At 48.8% G+C, this 22467-nt stretch overlaps 1 protein-coding gene across 1 annotated transcript in view; it reads right to left on the bottom strand.

Annotated features, from left to right (window-relative positions):
• The window catches only part of IQGAP1 (IQ motif containing GTPase activating protein 1), a 103147-nt gene that overhangs the window by 22581 nt on the left and 58099 nt on the right, over nucleotides 1-22467 (bottom strand). Inside the window, exons 15-26 of the mRNA XM_084772371.1 lie at nucleotides 21929-22092; nucleotides 16539-16629; nucleotides 16194-16361; nucleotides 15306-15448; nucleotides 10571-10741; nucleotides 9809-9892; nucleotides 9646-9717; nucleotides 9479-9548; nucleotides 8930-9138; nucleotides 6878-7033; nucleotides 6003-6166; nucleotides 4859-5083 (exon numbers count right to left, since the gene is read on the bottom strand). Coding sequence (XP_084628497.1) covers nucleotides 4859-5083; nucleotides 6003-6166; nucleotides 6878-7033; nucleotides 8930-9138; nucleotides 9479-9548; nucleotides 9646-9717; nucleotides 9809-9892; nucleotides 10571-10741; nucleotides 15306-15448; nucleotides 16194-16361; nucleotides 16539-16629; nucleotides 21929-22092 — 1717 coding nt within the window. The remainder of the gene's footprint in view (nucleotides 1-4858; nucleotides 5084-6002; nucleotides 6167-6877; nucleotides 7034-8929; nucleotides 9139-9478; nucleotides 9549-9645; nucleotides 9718-9808; nucleotides 9893-10570; nucleotides 10742-15305; nucleotides 15449-16193; nucleotides 16362-16538; nucleotides 16630-21928; nucleotides 22093-22467) is intronic.

The following is a 22467-nucleotide window of genomic DNA, read 5'->3' on the forward strand; positions in this document are numbered from 1 at the left end:
ACTCTCATAAGCACTTAGCAACAAAAAGTACGGAAGACACCATATCTTTCTCCTCAGTATCTCTCATGGCATCAGAGGCACAGGAGCTGGTAAGCATAAATCCCTATATGGGCTCAGTGATACAGCACTTGCCTAGCATAGCCACAGCCCTGGGTTAATCCCCAGCAATGAAGAAAAACAATACTTATAAACAGTAAGCTGATCAGAGGTGCTAGAGGCCACAGGAGGAGTGTCTAAGACTGGAGAAAGAGAGGAAAGCTCCCAATCCCAAGGACAGACACCTCAGCTCAAGAAGTGAAGAGTCTTCTAGGATGAAGGTTACATACAAAGGAAGAGAAACAAGAATGGAAAAGCTACAGGGATCAGGCCCTGGAGGCCTATATACACTGAGTCAAGGCCAGCGTGGAAGCCAGAAGTAGGCACTAAAAGTTAAAAGTTCTCAAGCATTGAGATGCCTCAGCAGGTGAAAGTGTTGTTATGTAAGCCTCAAGACCTGAGTTCTATCCCCAGAGCCCACAGAAAGGTGCACAGAGAAAACCAACTTGGAAAAGTGCGCGTGCATGCGCGCGCGCACACACACACAACACACACACTCACTTTGAGAGGAAAGATTGCCCTTGCAGGAAGGAGGAACTACTCCTTACTACAAGGTATAAATTAAAGATGGACCGACAGACACAGAGGAACCAGTGTCCCACTTGCCCCAGAGACAATGAGTACGGACAAAGGGGCAGGTGCCACAGTGGGGACCCTGAGGAGCCACAGGCACTGAAGAGACACACAGCCGGTGACCAGCGGAGGCATCAGACACAGGAACTGAAGTCCTGGGTTATTAGGCCAGGCTGGCATGAGAAGCTTGGGGTGTAGGCCAGTCAGAGACTATCTGGCACACACCCAGCCCTGGGTTCGATCCCCAACGCCACATAAATCAAGCCCTACAGTGCATGCTTGGGAGGTGGAAGGATCAAGGGTTCAAAGTCGCCTTCAGCTACATAGTGAATTTAAGGCCAGCCTGGAATACACAAGGACTTGGGGGTAGGGGGTGGGGGGAGTGGGGGGGGTACTGACTAGCATGAGAACAGCTGATGCAACATGGGTTTACACTAACAGAAAGGAAATAAAGACAAAGGAAATGCAGGGATATGGGTTCTAGTATTTTCAAAGTAAAAAAAAAAAAAAAAAGATTATCTTAGATTATCTAAGTGATCCCTAAATATAAACCAGGTGCCCTAATAAGAGAGACAGAGAGAGATTTGTCTAAAGGGAGAGGAGAGGTAACCAGGGAGGTAGAGATTGCAGTCACATGGTCACAAGTCAAGCAGGGCCAAGGCCACCAGAAACTGAGGCAGCCAAAGAGCAGATGTTCCTTGCTGGCACCTTCATTTGAGCCCAGTGAATTTTTTTTAATGTAGCAAAGCCTTTTTTTTTTTTTTTTAAGATGTATTTATTATTATGTATACAGTATTCTGCCTGCATGTATACATTCAGACCAGATAAGGGCACCAGATCTCATTATAGATGGTTGTGAGCCACCATGTGGTTGCTGGGAATTGAACTCAGGACTTCTGGAAGAGCAGACAGTGCTCTTAACCACTGAGCAATCAATCTCTCCAGCCAGAGTCCAGTGATTTCTACTTCCAGGATTTTGATAGATTAAATTTCATCTGCTTCAGCTACCAGAGCATGGCAAGTTGGTTATGTCACCATGGTAAACTGAGGCAAGTGGATAGGGGTACAACTGTCACACCACGCTGACTGATACCTAGAATAGTGTTTGTAATTAATGTATTGTGTGTTACATTTGTAAGCTATATGTTGTCTCTTGTATCAGCAACACTCGTTGTCACCTTATATCTGTGTTTTTAAAAAGCAGTGGTTCTGGGCAGTGTGACAAACTGGCAGAGCAGGGTCTACTATACACAAGGCCTGGGTCTGAGCCTCAGCATCGCACAAAAGTTAATAAGTAAAAATAGTAAAAGCAAAAGAATTGAAACCACAATGGCCAGTGGTTACAGTCAGAGAAAAGAATATTTTTTCCTGGGTTTCTGAGACAGGGTTTCTCTGTGTAGCCTTGGCTATCCTGGACTCACTCTGTAGACCAGACTGTCCTCGAACTGCTTTTGTCTCCCAAGTGTCGGAAGCAAGTGTGCACCACCACTGCTCTTGAAGAGGTGACAAGGGGGGTTTGGAGAGATGGCTCAGTGGTTAAGAGCACTTAGTGCTCTTCCAAAGGTCCTGAGTTCAACTCCCAGCACCCAATGGCAGATCACAGCTGTCTAATGCTGTCTTCTGGTATGCAGATGCACATGCAGAGAAAAGCACCCATATATATCTAAATATATACGTAAATAAATCTTAAAAAAAAAAAAAGCTGGGCAGTGGTGATGCACACCTTTAATCCCAGCACTTTGGGATGCAAAGGCAGGCAGATCACTATGAGTTCAAGGACAGCCAGGGCTACGCAGAGAAACCTTGTCTCAAAACAAACAAACAAACAAACAAACAAACAAAGAGGTGACATGGTCTGAGTCTGCATGCTGGGGTTAGGTAAAAGGGAAAAGGCTGGGGACCCATGAGGCTTATATGCAGGGTGGCTTCCCACCCCTCATAGGTACTGGTACTAAAAAAAAAAAAAAAAAACATTCAATTTCCATTTTATGAAAATCAGGAGGGCTAGAGAGATGGCTCAGAGTTAAGAACATTGGCTCTTCTTCCAGAAGACCTTGGTTCAATTCCCAGCACCCACGTGACAGTTCACACCTGTCTGTTACTCCAGTTCCATGGGATCTGACACCCTCACACACATAGGCATGCAGGCAAAGCACCAATGTATTAAAAAAAAAAAAAAAAAGACAATCAGGAGACACAAGGTTTCTTACAGACACCAACAAGAAAACAATACTGAGCTGGCCAGTAGAATTCTGATTTGTAAATGACCCACTCATTGATCACCTAAGGAAATAACTTAGTGACATTAAGCAGGATTCATTGGCGCTGTCTAAGAATGGCTTGGGTAACCGGCAAAGGTTCCCAAACAGACAAAGATGGAGTAGAGGCAGGTGGTAGAGCTGAGAGCTGAGCTGAGCAGTTCAATTCCCAGCACAAGAAGAAAAAAAGGAAAGTGACAAGGTAAGTTTTCATGATGCTCAGAAAAGACTGAAACCACAGTGATGGACTCACACTAAAATCAATGATGCGCCTTAATGACACAGAAGACCTTGGGACTGGTCTACAAGTGACATGGTTAAGCTGGGCGTGGTGGCGCACGCCTTTAATCCCAGCACTCGGGAGGCAGAGGCAGGCGGATCTCTGTGAGTTCGAGGCCAGCCTGGTCTACAAAGTGAGCCCAGGACAGCCAAGGCTACACAGAGAAACCCTGTCTCGAAAAACCAAAACAACAACAAAAACAAGTGGCGTGGTTTTTGGTTTTGGTTTTGAGACAGGCTCTTAGTCTCACTCTAGCTGACTCCGAACACCAGCCTCATCCTCCAAGGGGCTAGCTTTCCATGCGTGCGGCGGGCGCCGTGCCGGCTCGCAGGCTGAATGGCGACGGTGTGAACAGCTACTGCGCTACACAGCAGTGAGCTCCTGCAATCTGTCCCCCAGAAGAAAACTAGAGGCCAAGCTACGCACCTGAGGAAAACCAAAAGCAGCATGGTTCTGAACTCCCCCCGCCCCCCTGCATTATCCAGATTTGACCGACACGCTCTTGCTTTAGATGTGTTTATGGTGGATAAAGCTCACTCTCATAGCACACGCACTCGTTTGGCTCGGCTCTCAGTACCCAGGCAGAGACCACTGTCACCCCACACCCTTTTCTCCTGGTCCCAACTGCAGGGCCTTCCCACTCAACGGCTCCAGATGCAGTCGGGTCTTGTCAAGTGCCTGGCCCTCCACTGCAGCCGTCCAGACCCGCACACTGGGCACTGACCATCTTATCCTTTAGGTCCAGCTAAAAGAAGGCCCACCTCAGCAGATGGTTCCCCTAACTGCCTGCCAACATTAACACATTAACGCTCTCCATACTCCGGTAGAATAGAGTCTGGTTTTAACCCTTTGCTTGATTGCAATTTTTATTTACCTGTGGACTCTGTTCTCCAGTAAACTATGAAGGGGGAGGGGTGAGCCTGCTTCATTCACCATTATAGTTTTTTTGGGTTTTTTTTTTTTTTTTTTTTTTTTTTTGGTTTTTCAAGACAGTTTCTCTGTGTAGTCTTTGTAGATCAGCTTGGCCTCAAACTCACAGCGATCTGCCAGCCTCTGCCTCCCAAGTGCTGGAATTAAAGTAAAGGTGTGCGCCACCACCTCCTGGCTCACCTAATATTATAGTTTTATTGTGTTTCCTTTTATTATTCTGGGGGAGGTGTGGCACAGAGCACATGTGGAGGCCAGAGGGCAGCTCTGTGGAGTTGGGTCTCCCCGCCTTCCATGGACTCTGGAGGTGGGATTCAGTTCTCCAGGAATGTATAGGAAGAACATTTTCCCGCTGAGCTCTCTCAGCCATGCCTTGGTCGCGTTCTACATGAATTTAATAGTGCTGGTATAGAAGAAGCATTCAGTAAGTATTTGCTAAATAAGTGAATTATCAACTTAACAACTTAAAGCAAATTCTCAAAGGAAAAGTTGTATGTGTGTGTGTGTTTGCTGTGTAGTCTATGCTGGCCCGGAACTCTCTGTGTAGCTAAGAGTGACCTTCCTGCCTGCAGATCCCAAGCGCTGCAATTATGAACATATGCCACCATGCCTGGCAGGAAATGTTATTTGAGCAATCATTATTTTGCAAGATGAAAGCAGCTGCATTTTTTAAAAGATAAGGAAACTATATACACATGAAAGAAAGGTGCTATGATTTTCATACCTGGCCTCTCCTGTCTGAGACTCCATCTGATTAACCCAAGACTTGTAAATATCCACAGGATCAGTTTTGATGTTGAGAGACTTGTCATCCATAATTTCCTTCACAACAGGGGCCAGTATCTGCCGGAGGGCATTCTGGCCCCGGGCACCACGATTGAAACTTACAACCATCTTAATAACCGTAGGGTTTCCTGTCACGATTTCTTGAATCTGATCCACCTTTGACCTATGAGATGCCAAACACAAATTAAATTTAAACTAACCTGACTCTACCAACTTACAGATGGTCTTACAGAGACAGGTCAAGGCTTCCTCTGAAGGCATTTGCAGCAGTCACAGAACCTTCTAGTAGCTGCTCCCTCAGCTGCAGGAGTCATGACTGGAGCCTTCACGTTGGGACTGGTATTGTAACATCATTTTCTCTCTTGGGATAAGGTCTCTCTATGTAGCCAAGCTGGCCTCAGACTCCTGCCTTTGCCTCCCAGCAATACTCCTTGTGTTTTGTTTGAGAAGGATCTATGCTTTTCTTGCCTCAGCCTCTTGAATGCTGGGATTTCAAGTGGGGACATCATACTCAGCTCTTTCTTTCTTTTGAAAATCATATGTGGTTATTTCTCTAGAATGTGTGTGTATGTCTGAGGATGGGTCAGCTCTATCTACCATGTGGGTCTGAGAATCAAACTCAGGCCATAAGGCTTGGGAGTAAGCACTTTCACACAGTGAGCCACCTTGCCAGCCCCACCTGGCTCTGTCTCAAGAGACACTCCTAACTGTGACAACTATGCTGTAACTGCTGAGACTGAGCTACTGTCCAGTTCAGTTCAGGTGCATGGTTAAAAGGTCTTTCACGCCTCTTGATAAATGGACAGGTGTCCACACTGGACACGATAATGCTTTGCAAGGCCCTGGGTGTGAAAACTGTTCTGGCATTAATTCTGTTAACGATTAACCTCATGCTGGGATTTCAGGAGTGCACCACCGTGCTAGGCAGTTACCAAGACTTTATACTAGCTAGTCTTAAAGTGGATACTTCTGAAAAGAGTATTTCTCACAAGTGGAGACCAAGGACAGGCAAAGGCTGGCCTGAGTCTGGACCCTGAACAGCACCCCGTGCCGGGCCGCCCGCCCACCCACACTGTCCATACTTGATCTCCTCCTGGAGCGCTGTCTTGAAGAGCCGCAGCAGCAGATACTCCTCTCGCTGGTTGGACGCGTAGTTGTACAGAGTGAAGATTACGGAGTCCATGAACTTAGTGGACTTGTTCTGAGGCATCTGAAAGATCAGCTTGGCCAGATAGGTAGGGTTGGTCTGAAATAAAACCCACAGATCAGAAACTTCTACATAATATAAAGGCTGATTTTTTTCAATCCATTTTTTTGAAATTATAATTCTGTGATTTCCTGCCTTCACTCCCCGCTCCCAGAAACCCTCCTATATATCCACTCGTGCCCTCTCAAACTTATGGTCTCTTCTTCCTTAATTATTGATACATAAATATATGAATGCAACCTGCTCAGTCTGTGTACTATTACTCGTGCGTCTTTTCAGGCTGACCATACATGAATAACCAGCTGGAGGCTCCTCCCTGGGAGGACCACTGCCCCTGCTCTCAGCACTCCTTAGCTGGAGGCTCCTCCCTGCTCTCAGCACTCCTTAGCTGGAGGCTCCTCCCTGGGAGGACCACTGCCCCTGCTCTCAGCACTCCTTAGCTGGAGGCTCCTCCCTGGGAGGACCACTGCCCCTGCTCTCAGCACTCCTTAGCTGGAGGCTCCTCCCTGGGAGGACCACTGCCCCTGCTCTCAGCACTCCTCAGCTCTTTGTCCAGGGTTGAGGCCTCCTAACTGACCCCTTCCAAGTTCATGCTTTGTAAAACTTCAAGCACTGCCATATACAGAAGGAAAACAAGACAGCCCTTCCCAGATCCCTCAGTGGAAACCGGGTCAGCCTTCCAGACGGAGCTGTGAGAAGGGTCCCCAGGGGCAGTCAGCCAGCCAGGCCCTGCACAGCAGGCCCGCGCACCTGCAGTAAGTAGAAGAGATGCTGATAGGCCTCCAGCTTCTCCCTCTTCTCCTTGCTCAGGGCCTTCAGCCCCCCCTTCTGCTTGTTTATCATCATCATGTCCGACAGCTGTTCCTTATTTTTTTTGGTGAGTTTTTTACTATGGGAAACCACATCCTAGAAACAAAAGCAACACACTGATCAATCAAAAGGCTTGCAGACCGGAGACTGCAGGCGTTGTGAAAAGGCACCTTTGCCCCGGCACACTGGTCAATCCCCACTACACAGCCTATTTTATCCTGTTTCCCGGATCTCAATCTCCTACTGCCACCTCAGTGTGAAGAACTCTAGCCATGGATTTCTCCATGTGGGACCAGAGGGAAAAGTGTCCATGCAATCGGGAAGTCATTTTCTAGGAATTGATCTTAAAATCATGACTTTAAAAAAGATAGATCTCTTATACTCAATGATGGCCTTCAACTTCCTCTGGCTAAAGATGACCTGGAACTTCTGATCTTCTGCTTCCATTTTTCAAGTGCAAGAATTAAAGGCACGCACAGCCATGCCCAGTTTGTGCATTCTGTGATGTGACACCCATGGCTTCAAGTATGCCACTGACTAAAGACGGATCCTAGCGCTTAAGGACACGCCTTATGGCACAGGGTACCCTCACAGCACACCTAATACCCTGGTTCAGCTCCAGCATCACAATAAACAAACTCTTTAGCTGTGCATGGTGCCCCTTGCCTGTATCCCTAGTTACTCAAGAGGTCAAGGGAAAAGATTACAAGGTTGTCCAATGTGGACAGCGATACTGTCACAGAAAGCTGGACAGGAGGCAACTAAGGGGCGGCTGGATATGTAGCTCACCCTAGCATGGTGATGCCTTGGGTCAATTTTCTATGCTGCCTAAAATGAATAAACAAATAAACAACCAGAAGGTTAAAAAAAAAAGGCTGGTGAGGTCTGGAGAGAGGGCTCAGCAGCTAAGAGCACTGGCTGCTCTTCTAGAGGATCCAGGCTCTTCTGTTCCCAACACCCACGGCAGCTCACAGTCATCTGCAATGATTCCAGTTCCAGGAGCTCTCATACCCTCTTCAGACCTTCTTGGACACTAGGCATACATGTGGTGCATAGATATATAAGCAGCCAAAACACATACATATATACATACATATAAAGTAATAAATACATGGGGCAGGGCGGGGCGGGGTGGCATGGAGGAGAAGGCTAGTGAGGTGGCTCATGGGAAATGGCACTTGCTGGCAACCTTGACTTAGATCCCCGGGTCCCATAAGTTAGAAGGAAACAAGCTGCAACTTGTCCTCTGATCTCTACATGTGCCCGACCCCAAAATACATTAAATAATAAATAAATAGCCTAAATTCCGAAATATCTAAAGTTTATAAAATCCTAAAGGACAAAATCATCCAAAATGTGGTTCTGGAAACAAAGTCAGCTAGGCACAGTGGTGAGTCGGCAGTCTTAGCTATGTGGAGGATGCAGGGTGGTGCCCTAGTCTCACAGTTACAGAGACCTTGTCCTAAAACAAGTAGGTCTTCAGTATAGTTGGCCATTGACTGGGATGTTGTTTATAATAACAATGCAGAAAAAAACCTACGTCAGATACCAGAGGGACAAATGAGGTGAATAATTGAACCAAACCATCTAGGGATGGATCTAAGCAAGCAAAAACAAAGAACCCAAAACGACAGTAGGATTAGCTCAAAATGAAGAGTATTAGCTCAGAAGAAAGTCAGCCTCTACACCCTGTTAGAGAAGGCTGGACTCCACACTCCCTGTCAGAGAAGGCTGGACTCCACATTCCCTGTCAGAGAAGGCTGGACTCCACATTCCCTGTTAGAGAAGGCTGGACTCCACATTCTCTGCTAGAGAAGGCTGGACTCCACACTCCCTGTTAGAGAAGGCTAGACTCCACACTCCCTGCTAGAGAAGGCTAGACTCCACACTCCCTGTCAGAGAAAGCTAGACTCCACACTCCCTGCTAGAAGAGGGAGGCAGGCTCCGGAGCAGCACCAAGCGCCCACGCTGGCCGCAGGCAGCAGCCCGCACCTGCAGGGTGATCTTGTTCTTCACCAGCAGTCCTATTTTGATGTCCATGAGGTTGAGGTCATTCTCCAGCTGCTGGTTGGAGCGGATGAGAGTGATGACCTCCTCCCACATCTTCATAAGATCAAGCTCCTCCTGAAAATCCTGGTCACTTTGGTCCAGGAGGTGGACAAACTTTCGGACCACAATCATAGGCGGATCCTCAGCATTGACTGACAAAGAAAATATGAATCAGACAAAGACCCAAGTTACCCGAAAACACTGTAAAGTCTTAAAGCTCCAGTGACACGTGAGACATTAATACTTAGGTTTGGGAGTGTTAAGACAACCGCAAGGGCAGTGCCTCAGTCGTGTTATGTTTGTGTTACCGTGGGGGCTACACCGGCAAGCAGCGAGACATCTAGCCACATGTTAGCAAAGGGGCTTAATCACACGTGGCACCCTTCCCCCAAGGCTTGCCTTCAGGACAACCAAAGAGATCCATGGAGCATGCCCAGGACCTGAGGGCTCCCAAGCACTGCCTCAACTCTTCACTGAGCCACGGCTACTCACTGAGGGTCTTGTAGTCATCACGAGCTTTGTTTGCCCGAATAAAAGCCTGGATTTTGATAATGTCATTTATCTAAGGAACAACAACAACAAAAAAATCCTTTACTCCTTTGTCCAGGACGTGCATAGGAGAACCCACCGGAGCAGCCTGCTAGACTAAGGGCACTTACATGGTCTCGGAAATACTGCAGGCGATCTCTATAGCGCTTTCTAGCTTGGTGCATCCTGGCAAGGGACTGGATCTGTGGGAAAGGGATCCTGGAACTTAGAGGAGGCCTTCTAAGCATGCCACGCTTGCACCCCACATGGACTAACCCTGCCGGGCTCCCGTACCTTCACGACTTCATCTTTATGGGAGCGTAGGTAAGCCAGCCGATCTTGATATGCCTTCTTCTGCTTGTATCCTCTCCACTGTGACTAAAAGCACCATACGGTATACATGGCATTAGTTTCAAAGAATCAGGGAACTCCCAGCTTGCTAGTCTCCAAGCACAACTTCCTGGTGACGCTGTAGGAAGAAACACCTCTCTACCAGGCACAGGCCATATGTCCACCAGAGATCACAAGGGCCGTGTTCTACTTCACTGAACGCTACACACGGTCTGTGTGGGGCACTGGTGCCGGGGACCTTGTGCACACGCTCTGCATGTACTCTACCACTGAGCTGTATCCCCAGCACACACTGGTCACCGTCCTCAAGTGCAGTCACACCGCTTCCTCACTGTTCCCAGATGAGGGAGATTCACATCAGGATCCCCATTTCACAGACACGGAGACCTTAAGAGACCCACTGTGTCCAGGAGCAATGGAGCCAAAATTCCTAATGCAGGGCTTCCTGTTGCTGTCCCTGAAGCACCACTGCTGTGTTTATTGTGATACACACATCATCACTATTATAAGTACTGTGCGCACACACAGCGAAAGAGTGCTCCCTAATGCCTCTCGCCACCAAGGCACGATGATCATAATGTCACAGAAGGGAGGTGGCCATCCAAAGATGAGGAAAGAGGTCATAAGAAACACACTCACACATCCAAGTTTAAGTGTGACAGTTTATTCCCCCTGCTCGAGAGGCCTGCTCACTGTGTGAAATACCTGAATGCACGTGATGGCTGGGATCTGCTTCTTCAGAAAGTTCATCCGGGATCGGAACTCCTGTCGAACAAGGTACCCACGGCAGCAGGCCTGCAGCTTGGTGATCAAGCCCTCATTGGCCAGCCAAAGCTGCTCTCGGTTATATGCAGCCGTCACTCCAGAGATGGAGCTCTGAAAAAGCATTGGGTCACTTTCAGGGAGGCGAATGGCCACGAGGCACGACCCAGAGCACACAGGCTAGCTCACGCTCCTTACAGCTACACCCGATCTTCAGGTGAGTAACAGGCGCACCGACCTCAGGGGTGGTTTCCAGGGCCAGGCTGATTGGTAAATTAATAACTAAAAGCCAGGCTTTAACTCATTCCTTATTCTTGTACCCACGGCCCCCACCCCCACTGGCATATGATACTATGGAAGAACCTAGAGCCAAAGTGTGCAGGATACCCCCCAACACACACCGTGAAGGGTTTTGCTCAGCAGCCTGGGGTGTTTGGGCCATGACTACAGGTGATGGACAATAGGAAAACTTTCATACAGAGGAATAAAATAACCAGATTTATTTTTAGGAAAACAGCACCGTTGGGTAAATAGCTAATGGAGTAGAGAAAGGCTTGTGCTCACGTGTGTCACCCCGACACCAGTTATTTTTATTTTGTTTTTTGAGACTGGGTCTTGGTGTGTAGCCTGAACTGGCCTTTAACTCTTCTCATGCTGGGAAAGAATTCTGAAGTATGAATGAAGTGAAAGCTACTATTGTGATCCCAGTAAGAGGGCCTGGACTTGAATAAGGCAGCAGTTGTGAGAATGTTTAATATCCATGTATCTGATTACCTACCAATATGCCCTCTCTTTCTCCCCTTAGCATTTTCTGGCCCCTAGCATCCACACCAAAATCACGGTGTGCTAAACACTTTGGAAAAGCTCCCAGGGAGAGCTGAGAGAGCAGACCCTCCTGCTTAGCCTTGTCTCTCTGCTTCCTGCCTGGCAGCTACTCGGATGGCAGCGTCCAAGCTGGCACTGGGGATGATGACCTTGAGAATGTTCTAAGGATGAGAGAGCACAAAGACTCCTAAAACCCCAGTGTCATGGAACCACCACACCTTCCCCGAATGGTTGAAGTCCATAATTACCTTCTGTGAGAGGGACAAAACAAAGTGCAACAAAGTGTCCCTTAACCCCTTATTCGGTTTCTGTTCTGTCTAGCTGTGTCTGAGGAATCTGGGTTAAGAAGGGCGACTTGATGGTGTGGGAAAGGGCTAAGCCACGGAGGTACAGAGCTCAGCCACAGCACACGGGTGAGCCACAGGCTTGAATGAGATCATGGTCAGCACTTACTGCCTGGCTGTACCCTCTCTAATCACTTACGAGCCCTGTAAGGAGCAGGAGTGGTGGAGGGCTGAGGAGTGGTGGAGGCTGAGGAGTGATGGAGGCTGAGGAGTGATGGAGGCTGAGGAGTGATGGAGGCTGAGGAGTGGTGGAGGCTGAGGAGTGGTGGAGGCTGAGGAGTGGTGGAGGGCTGAGGAGTGATGGAGGCTGAGGAGTGATGGAGGCTGAGGAGTGGTGGAGGGCTGAGGAGTGATGGAGGCTGAGGAGTGATGGAGGCTGAGGAGTGGTGGAGGCTGAGGAGTGGTGGAGGGCTGAGGAGTGGTGGAGGCTGAAGAGAGGTGGAGGCTGAGGAGTGGTGGAGGGCTGAGGAGTGGTGGAGGCTGAGGAGTGGTGGAGGCTGAGGAGTGGTGGAGGCTGAGGAGTGGTGGAGGCTGAAGAGAGGTGGAGGCTGAGGAGTGGTGGAGGCTGAGGAGAGGTGGAGGCTGAGGAGAGGTGGAGGCTGAGGAGTGGTGGAGGCTGAGGAGTGGTGGAGGCTGAGGAGTGGTGGAGGCTGAGGAGTGATGGAGGCTGAGGAGTGGTGGAGGGCTGAGGAGTGATGGAGGGCTGAGGAGTGATGGAGGCTGAGGAGTGGTGGAGGCTGAGGAGTGATGGAGGCTGAGGAGTGGTGGAGGGCTGAGGAGTGGTGGAGGCTGAAGAGAGGTGGAGGCTGAGGAGTGGTGGAGGGCTGAGGAGTGGTGGAGGCTGAGGAGTGATGGAGGCTGAGGAGTGGTGGAGGCTGAGGAGTGGTGGAGGCTGAAGAGAGGTGGAGGCTGAGGAGTGGTGGAGGCTGAGGAGTGATGGAGGCTGAGGAGTGATGGAGGCTGAGGAGTGATGGAGGCTGAGGAGTGGTGGAGGGCTGAGGAGTGGTGGAGGCTGAAGAGAGGTGGAGGCTGAGGAGTGGTGGAGGGCTGAGGAGTGGTGGAGGCTGAGGAGTGGTGGAGGCTGAGGAGTGGTGGAGGCTGAGGAGTGGTGGAGGCTGAAGAGAGGTGGAGGCTGAGGAGTGGTGGAGGCTGAGGAGAGGTGGAGGCTGAGGAGAGGTGGAGGCTGAGGAGTGGTGGAGGCTGAGGAGTGGTGGAGGCTGAGGAGTGATGGAGGCTGAGGAGTGGTGGAGGGCTGAGGAGTGATGGAGGGCTGAGGAGTGATGGAGGCTGAGGAGTGGTGGAGGCTGAGGAGTGATGGAGGCTGAGGAGTGGTGGAGGGCTGAGGAGTGGTGGAGGCTGAAGAGAGGTGGAGGCTGAGGAGTGGTGGAGGGCTGAGGAGTGGTGGAGGCTGAGGAGTGATGGAGGCTGAGGAGTGATGGAGGCTGAGGAGTGGTGGAGGCTGAGGAGTGGTGGAGGCTGAAGAGAGGTGGAGGCTGAGGAATGGTGGAGGCTGAGGAGTGGTGGAGGCTGAGGAGTGATGGAGGCTGAGGAGTGGTGGAGGGCTGAGGAGTGGTGGAGGCTGAGGAGTGGTGGAGGCTGAAGAGAGGTGGAGGCTGAGGAGTGGTGGAGGCTGAGGAGTGATGGAGGCTGAGGAGTGATGGAGGCTGAGGAGAGGTGGAGGCTGAGGAGTGGTGGAGGCTGAGGAGTGGTGGAGGCTGAGGAGTGGTGGAGGCTGAGGAGAGGTGGAGGCTGAGGAGTGATGAAGGCTGAGGAGTGATGGAGGCTGAGGAGTGGTGGAGGGCTGATGGCCGCATCAGGCAGAAGCAGAGACAAGGCAACAAGAGCAATCCTTAAAGGGCACAAGAAGCGTGGACCTGGAGAGAACTGCATGGAAGGTTCTGCAGAGACTTCCTAAGGCATCGGACAATTCAACGGCTGTCCCTGGATCCTGCAGAAAGCATCTTCACTAAAGATGCCAGGCGGCAAGCTATTTTGTTGGCAGCTGAGAGTGAATGGCAGCAGAGAGTGGACGGGCTGGGAGTAGGGGCAGACTAACTTTCAAGGCACTTAAGACAGGGTATGAATGTAGGTTAGGTCAAACCAGAGAAACCCTATGGGCTTTGCCTTTTCTTTTTTCTCTTTTTAAAAGACAATGTGTCTATATCTCTGGCAGTTCTAGAACTCACTATGTAGACCAGCTGGCCTCGAACTCACAGAGGTCCACCCCCTTCTGCCTCCAGAGAGCTGGGATTAAAGGTGTGTGCCACCCTGGTTGCAGCAACAACTCTGACTGGGAACTGGTCAGAAATGAAGACTCCAGCTGCTAGGTCCTGCTGCAGGGCTGGCTGGCATGGCTGCCCTCTCCCAGAGTCACTATGTAAACCAGACATTTTGGTTCCAGGACCTCCCCTTCCCCCACCTCCACCCCCAGCACACGCTGCCCTTCCCCTGCCCCTCCCCTGCCCCTCCCAATAAACCTGCATTTATATAGTATACGCTCGTCACCAATTAGCTCACTGTTTCTTTCAGCAGCTCTGCCTTAGACCCGCAGGATGAATCCCCACACCCGGCACTTTAAATTCAGACAAGTGTAACAATGGAAACTATGAGGAGTCAAGACTTGCAGGAACCAGGGAGCGTGGTAACAGGCATTAGACAATAACATGACAGTACGCTTTGGAAAGAAGAGATGTCCCTCCTGAGGGCAAACAATGAAGGATCAAGGGGCTGTCCAGTAAGATGACAAGCACAGAGTAGGGTATGGGAGGTGCCATACCCACCAGCCACTGGCTTTGCAGGAGTAAGAGATTAGGTCATGTGCTACAAGTGAGGAAACATCACCCTTGTGTCTGTTCTTGGACCCACATGCAAAGCACTGTCTAACCTGGCTGTGCCTACAGAGGTTGGGGAGACTCTCCAAGGTTAGAAATCTCTAGATGCAGCCTCCAGTCCTCATCCCAGCGCTGGCCCCTCCCTCGCTGCCTCTTCAACTGCACCAGCCAGTGAGCAGCTTGTGCATCTTTCCTAGCGCGGTCCTGGCTTTTCCACCCTCAGTGACTTCCCCCACTATGTGCTTTCCATCCTGAACATTCTTTCCTCCTTACACACCTGTTAAAAATGTCACCCAGGCTGCCTCCTCCAGGGCAGAATTAAACTCTGCCCTAACACTTCCATGGCAGCGCTGGGCTAGCCACTGTCTCTGCCTGCACCCACAGGCTCTGTTACGGACCTGATGCATCCATAACACTGAAAGGCCGAGAGGCAGAGGCAATGGGTCACCCAGGTTCTCTTTAATAAGCACACAATGAAACTCACTGAATTATACACTTCACATGTTTTTACATTTAGACTTCCTTAGCTCTCAAACCACAAAACACGATTTCTCCAAGATAATTCCTGCCACAGCCTACACCAAGTCCAGGACTACTGGCTATAAGCGTTGCTCCTCTCAGCCAACACTAGCCATGAAGCACTTTCCCCAGATCCTTACGTGAGGAAAGGTGGCCTACCTGGATCTCCTCTCGAGAAAGTTGCACAGAATTCTGCACGAAATCTGGGGGTTCATCCCATGCTCCTCCTTGGGTCTCCAGATTGTGATAGTAATAGTACCCGCCTTTCACCCAGTGCTTCACCCACTTGCTGTTATTGTCTCCTGGAGAAAACAGAGGAAATGAAGGTAACCCAGAGTCCCACTGCCACACCCAACACAGGGCCACTCTAGGCAGCTCTGAGAGCCTACACAGGGCCACTCTAGTCAGCTCTGAGAGCCTACATAGGGCACACTCTACTCTAGTCAGCTCTGAGAGCCTACACAGGGCACACTCTAGTCAGCTCTGAGAGCCTACACATTTCCCCAAACCGGTTCCTTGGATCTGACAGCAAAAGGGCATCTCACATGTCCACTAAAGCTTGGCTAAGTAATATCTAATTTATGTCATGTGTGTCGGATTATAAAAAGGGACCACCTAGGAGGTCCCATCACAGAACCAACCACACTAATCTTTTCTTTCAAAGCCTCTAAGACTTGCAGTCAGAATGCTATCCTGAAAAGATGGGCCACCACTCAGCACTGCCGTCCAGAAATGAGAAAGCCACAAAACTGTCTCTGCTATGAATGCCTTTCAACTGTCCGCAGGCGCAGACAATCAGAGCTACTGGCATCCTAGAAAAGGCAAACAGCCGAGCATCTCAATCCTTTCCACACTCTCATAAACCTGTCTAGTTAACACAGTTGTCTACAAGCGTTCCAAGTTTAGGATCACGTCCCGCAAAGTGAGCTGAAATAGAGTCCCTCCACACGAAAGTGTCTTTCCCTACATTTTCCCTTTTCTCCATGTCTGTGTCCTCATACGCTCAAGTGCTTAGCTCACGGATGTATTTCCTTCCCCATAGCCTACCGGCTGCTTGTCTTTTCTTCTTGGCTTCAGCAAGGTCACTCTGGTATGTCTCCCCACATTCGGGGATGACTCCATACAAGCCGACATCCGGAGAGCGAAGGGCACTCAGAGTTCTGCCAACATCACCACTGTCTACAGCTTCGTTGATGGCAAAGATTCCTAAGGCGACTGTCTCGGAAGAGAATTATTAATGTAGCAGTGCAGAAGTGCCTACATTCGCATATGACCTCACCCAACCGTACCTGCCGGCCAGCCACCTATGCTCCTACCCACCAGGCCAAAGGCGCCTTGTCGTTCTCACCCTCTACCCAAACACAAGCCAACAACAGATGCATGGATACATACACCGCTGTGCTTCTTGGGTGTCTTTGTTGGACTGCCAGATTCCACCTTGAATTTCATCCAACCACAACACAGCTGACTCATCCTGGGTTTCCTATGTATGAATAAAAGCAAAACAATAATGAAGCCATGGTGTCAGGGTATATGTGATGAGGGCCTGCTGGGACTCAGCTACAGAGGCAGCAGGTCCACTAGCGAGCGAGCGAGCGAGCTGTGGATTAATTGAATGGAAAAAGCCAGACATCAAAAAAACCTGCCCTAAGCTAAACAGGAAATAGCTCAGATGCAAACAAAGGACAGGTGAAGACAATCAAACAGCTTAGGAAGTCGGGGGCAGTGGAAGGAGCAGGAGCAGGTACACCGGGAAGGGTTCAGGGACTTGTACAGTTATGACAAAGGCCAGAGAGCTCAAAACACTAAGTCTAGAAACCTTTTTTGCCCTTGACACACAGAGGCAGCTCAAGTCTCCACTACAACTGATGCTTCAAGGCTGTCCTGTGCTGTTTAACCAGAGCCTCTTCCGCCTCACACTCAGTACCTAGTTGCCGTCACTGCAGGGGTCATCAGGTCATAAATGAATCTTGCTTTTTGTTTTTAGGGTTTTTAAATTTTTGTTTTTGTTGTTTTAGTTTTTTGTTGTTATTGTTCCTACATAGCCCTGGCTGTCCCAGAACTTGCTGTGTAGACCAGGCTGTCCTCAAATTCAGAGATCCATTGGCCTCTGTCTCCCAAGTGTCGGGGATTAAAGGTGTACACCACCATGTCCTGCTTAAACCTTTCATTTTAAATCAGTTGCTAGAAATTAAACACACATTTCCACATAAGGCATTATAATAGCATAGAAGACAGCCAAGAAAACCTGTGCACTCGGAGTTGACTACTGCTGACAGGTGACAGAGTAGGAGTGGCTTGTTTCTCTCTATAGTTTAATTTTTAAAGCTAACATACAAAGGGTTTCAATATGGCATTTTAATGCGTATACTATTTTATTTTTTTCACCTCTCCTTCTATCCCTAATCCCTTCAAAATACTGGATGGAACTGCTAACCATCAACTCCAGGGTGAGGCCACAATGAGCTAGCCACAGGCTGTGACTACAAAAGCAGTCATCAGCAACAGGGCAGATGGTCCAAGTCTGCAAGAGAAACCTCCTGCAAACCCTGTCAAGGCAGAAGAACTTCCATGGGCTGGAATCCAGCCGTTGCTGCTCCACTGCTAGGCTGATCTCACATGGATCCCAGGCAGAATCAACTGTCAGCAGAGCTGGGAGGCTGCATACAGCCTTCTCTGCAGGGGGAGAGACAGAGCTCTGCGAGAATTCTGACTATTCCCAGGCCCGACTCCCTGTCCTGTGCAGGCTAAAGCCAAGAGCTAAGGCAACCCTTCCTTCACACATAATCCTCTAGGAGCCAAGCGATGGGCTGCGGTGTAGAGAGAGAGAATGAGGCTGCTGTGGGGCGTGCTGGCGCTGGGTGTTAGCATTCGGCTCCAGTCTGCCTACCTGTGATGTCACTGCCTACCTGTGATGTCACTGCCTACCTGTGATGTCACTGCCTACCTGTGATGTCACTGCCTACCTGTGATGTCACTGCCTGCCTGTGATGTCACTGCCTGCCTGTGATGTCACTGCCTACCTGTGATGTCACTGCCTACCTGTGATGTCACTGCCTACCTGTGATGTCACTGCCTACCTGTGATGTCACTGCCTACCTGTGATGTCACTGCCTACCTGTGATGTCACTGCCTACCTGTGATGTCACTGCCTACCTGTGATGTCACTGCCTACCTGTGATGTCACTGCCTACCTGTGATGTCACTGCCTACCTGCCACGGGGCCTGGCCCTGCCCAGGGCTATATAAAAGGACAAACCCTCATGGGCTCCCCCTCCTTACTCTTTCTCTGTCTCTGTCTCTCTTTGGGGTACCCCGCCCCGCTTTCCTTCTCCCCCATGCTCATTCAATAAACTCCTCTATAACATAATCTCTGCTGCCTGGAATCTTATTATCTTACTGCCTTATATCAACTTATCTTACTCTCACAGATGGGGAGGGATTCTGAAACTCACTCATGTAAATAAAGCTAAGATGATTCACAAGAGCCACATCTCGGCATTCAGACTCAACTACCCGGGGACTGGTAACTCATTTTTAGTGAGTGCTCCTAAGGCACCAACTTCAAGTAAAGAAAAAAAGAAACAGCACCAATGAAAATGGCTGACTAGGAACCTCTGGGAAATGCCTCACCTTAAATGCAACAAAATGCTGGCTAAAAATGGTGAGAGCGAGCTTTTCCAAACTGATGAGATGAGCAAAGGCTTGCAACAGTCAGAGCTGGCGCAGGCATCTCTCACCAGTGAGAGCATGAGCTGTGGTGCTGCATATTCCCACAGCCCTTAGGCGCTGCTTTACAACATCGTTTAGATGTTCCTCCTCTGGCCTGACCAGGGCCTTGCCCGGCTGTTTAGCATCACTGATGGTCGGGGTAAGAGATAACAGTCTGAACAAGACAGGTAATGCTAACGGGAAAAACTTAGAAAGAAAATCCGGAGAACGCATATTTAAAGGACGCTGTGAAAAGGTGACCTCTTCCTGGGATGGGATCCAGAAGGCACACAGTACACATGGGGATGGTGACACTCTGCTAACAGTGACTGTGAGAGCCGCACAATTCTTGTGGAACACAGTGGAAACACTGCCACATTTAAAAATAAAGAATGTTATGGTATGCAAGTTACAGTCCAATAAAAGCACTGTAAGACAAACATAGTGTTCTCCTCTAAACCTGCAAGCCCTGGAAGATCTGACCAAGCTTGGAGTGAAAGTTGTTCAGCTGTAAATTGCCTACTGAGGGAAAGCACAAAGGGCACAAAGAGCCCTCAGCAGGGTGGGGAGGCTTTCCTGCTTCCAAGGAGTCCTGTCTAATTGTTAGCAAATCGCTACCTGATTAGGGAGATTTTTGTTCATGTACATGACAAAGACGCTTCACAGAATTCAGGAACGTTACTGAGCAGCTGCTTGCACCTGCCACGGATCTCAGGAAACTGAAGCAAGACTCCATCTCAACAAAAACAAAAACCCTTACACACTAAACAAGTGCTTTATGAGAGAGAAGAATCCGATTTCTGGAGTTAGCACGTTATCATTAGAATATTTGGTTGTCAAACTAAGCAAAACAACAACAAAAAAACAAGGCATGCAGAGGCTGGACAGCACGATACAAAAGCCCACAAGACAACAGAAGCTTTCACTGAAAATGCTCTAGCTGAGCATGTAGACAAAGGCTCGGACCAGCTGTTTCATACACGCTAAAGAACCAATGGGGATCGTGTCCAGAACTAAAGCCTGAGAACATTACCAAACAGCATCAACAAAGAGACTGACTTCTTAAACACACCACACGGAGGTTTGGACTGGAAGAGTACAGTAGCCGATATAGAAAGCGTGGACTTCACTGTAGATCTGAGTGTGGAGAAAGGGAAAAAAGTCAACTTGAAGACAGGTCAGTTCCGGTGCTCTAGTCAGAAATAACAAGAAGAAAGAATGGAGGCACACCATAAGACAGGAAGCATGCATCAGGCTTATGTGTAACCAACTGGGTTCCCTGAAAGGGAGGAATACTTGCCAGCCACAATCAAAGGACACACCTCGACAAAATAGGGCCCAGGAAGCATAGTTTCTCTGCTAAGTTCCGTGCTTAAAGGATTTGCTAGTCTGTTAGAAACTTCTCTAAGTCCCGTGATCACCACCGACACAAAGACACCATCAAGAGAACGACATACTAAATATTTTGTGTGGGCTTCTAATTGGTTTTACTTTTTGAGACAGGGCCTTGAACTCACTCGTAGCTGAGGACAGCCATGAATTCTATTCCCACCTCCTCAGAGCTGGGATTCAGGCACATGCCACCACACCCAGCTACAGTCTAAATTTAAGTTACCAGTGCTTGCTAAACTTAGAATTCAATGATAACTATTTTTAAAAGCATTCCCTAGAAGGTTTGTAGAACTTGGAGGCTACTGAATGCCTAAAAAAAGACAATTCTACCCAAGTGCAGTGTGCCCACTTGGCCCTGTGATAGCCCACCTGGCCCTGTGATAGCCCACCTGGCCCTGTGATAGCCCACCTGGCTCCTTGCAGCTCTCCTTTCTCCTACTCTTGAGGAACTTTGCAAAGTTATTCCACAACAGAACGAAAAGCTTCAAACTCCACTCACAGCCTACAACTTGGATAAACAAAGGTAAGTGAAGCCAGCCCCAAGAGTCACCATGTCACACGATTCTATTTACATGAAACGTTCTGAAAACCAATCGTGGCACTAAGCAGAGAGACCAAGCGATGAGGGGCCACTAACAAGCACAGGGTTTCTTCTGGGGATGATGAGAACAGTCTAAAAGTGACTGGGAGAGGTTAAAATTCTATTATTATATTGGAAACCACTGACACATGTCTTAAACTGGTGACTTATATGGTATGTGAATTCTATTTTAATAAGAGTATTGTAAAGCAAATGTTACGGTATTCTCCCCAAAGTTAACCCTCTCAGTACTTCCTCTGACGCACTATTGGCTGTCCTATACATAACTGGTTTGGGGTTTTGTTGGTTTGAGGTGTTGGGGTGCAGATACATGGCTTCATGCGTGCTAAGCAAGCACTCCACTACTGAGCTGCACCAGCTCCCTGCTTCTGTCCAGCAAAAGACATACACTATAGTTGTCAGAGGACGGCCATCCCGTAAGTCAGAGCTAGAACTACAATCTAGAGCTCACAGTAATAGAAAATAATCACAAAACAAGACGGTACACAAAATGGCCGTGTGCGTGAATGTCAATAGCATATTGAGCAAAAGAGACCTGACACGGAAGCACACACGATATATGGATGCACTTAAATACAGGGCAAAAGTCAACCACGATGTCTGAAAGTGGGGTAGTGGGGACCACCAAATAGGGAGGGGATGGGTATGGAAGGAGGAAACATGAATGAGAATTTCGGGGTCCTGATAACTCCTGCTATATAACCTAAGCGTCAACTACACAAGTATATTCACTCCTGAAGGCGTATACAACTGAGTAATCCTTAGGACCTGTCTTTATCAGGATCTTTTATTTCAATTAACCCAAATCATACCAGCAAGGATGGGGTGGGTGGGGTGGAGAGCCTATAAAAATGCCATGAAGAAACCTGACATTTTGGAAGCTAATTAAGAACATTAAGCTTAATTAAAAAGGAATTTTGCTAAATAGTCATCTACAAGAAAGGAATGTGTAAAACACCCTGCGTTCCCGGGAGGCAGAGTGTTTGTTTCTCTGTCCCAAGGCCAATGATGACCAAGGGTGTCTCCCCACCGCTGTTCCCAGAGGCTGACAGCTCCAGAACAGTGCTGTGCTGCTCACCTGGGCCTTTTCTCTCTTTGCTCGGATCAGTGTGTCTTGATAATGCTGTGCCACCTCTGCAAGGACGCCCTCCAGCTTGGCTGCAGGGATCTGCAGAGCCTGCAGGGTCTTCCCAGCATCCCCTTCATCCAGGGCTTCGTTAATTAAACCAATGGCCAAAATCCCTAAGTACACAGAGAAAAAAGTAATTTTTGGTTTGTTCTGTTCTGTTTTTAGTTTTAAAATGTAGAGAAAAAAAATCAATCCTAGAGTCTCAGCTGCTCTGGAGTTGACAGGAACCGTGTGACTCACAGGGCAAGACCAGCAGAACCCATGCTAACACCATCAACTCACCCAGCAGTCATAATCCAAACAGCACTATATTTCAAAAAAAAAAAAAACTTCAGTTTTCACTTCATCTAAATTCCCTCGTCCTATCCATTCCTACAGGAAGCTGGGGTCTTTTGTTTGATTTTCAAAGCACTGACTGAAAAGTGTGCTTTTGTCTTGTCTCACTGTGAAGCTCAGGCAGGCTTTAACCCCAGCCAGGCCTCCTGAGG

This window comes from Acomys minous, assembly GCF_964271855.1.
Source record: "Acomys minous genome assembly, chromosome: 2".
NCBI lineage: Eukaryota > Metazoa > Chordata > Mammalia > Rodentia > Muridae > Acomys > Acomys minous.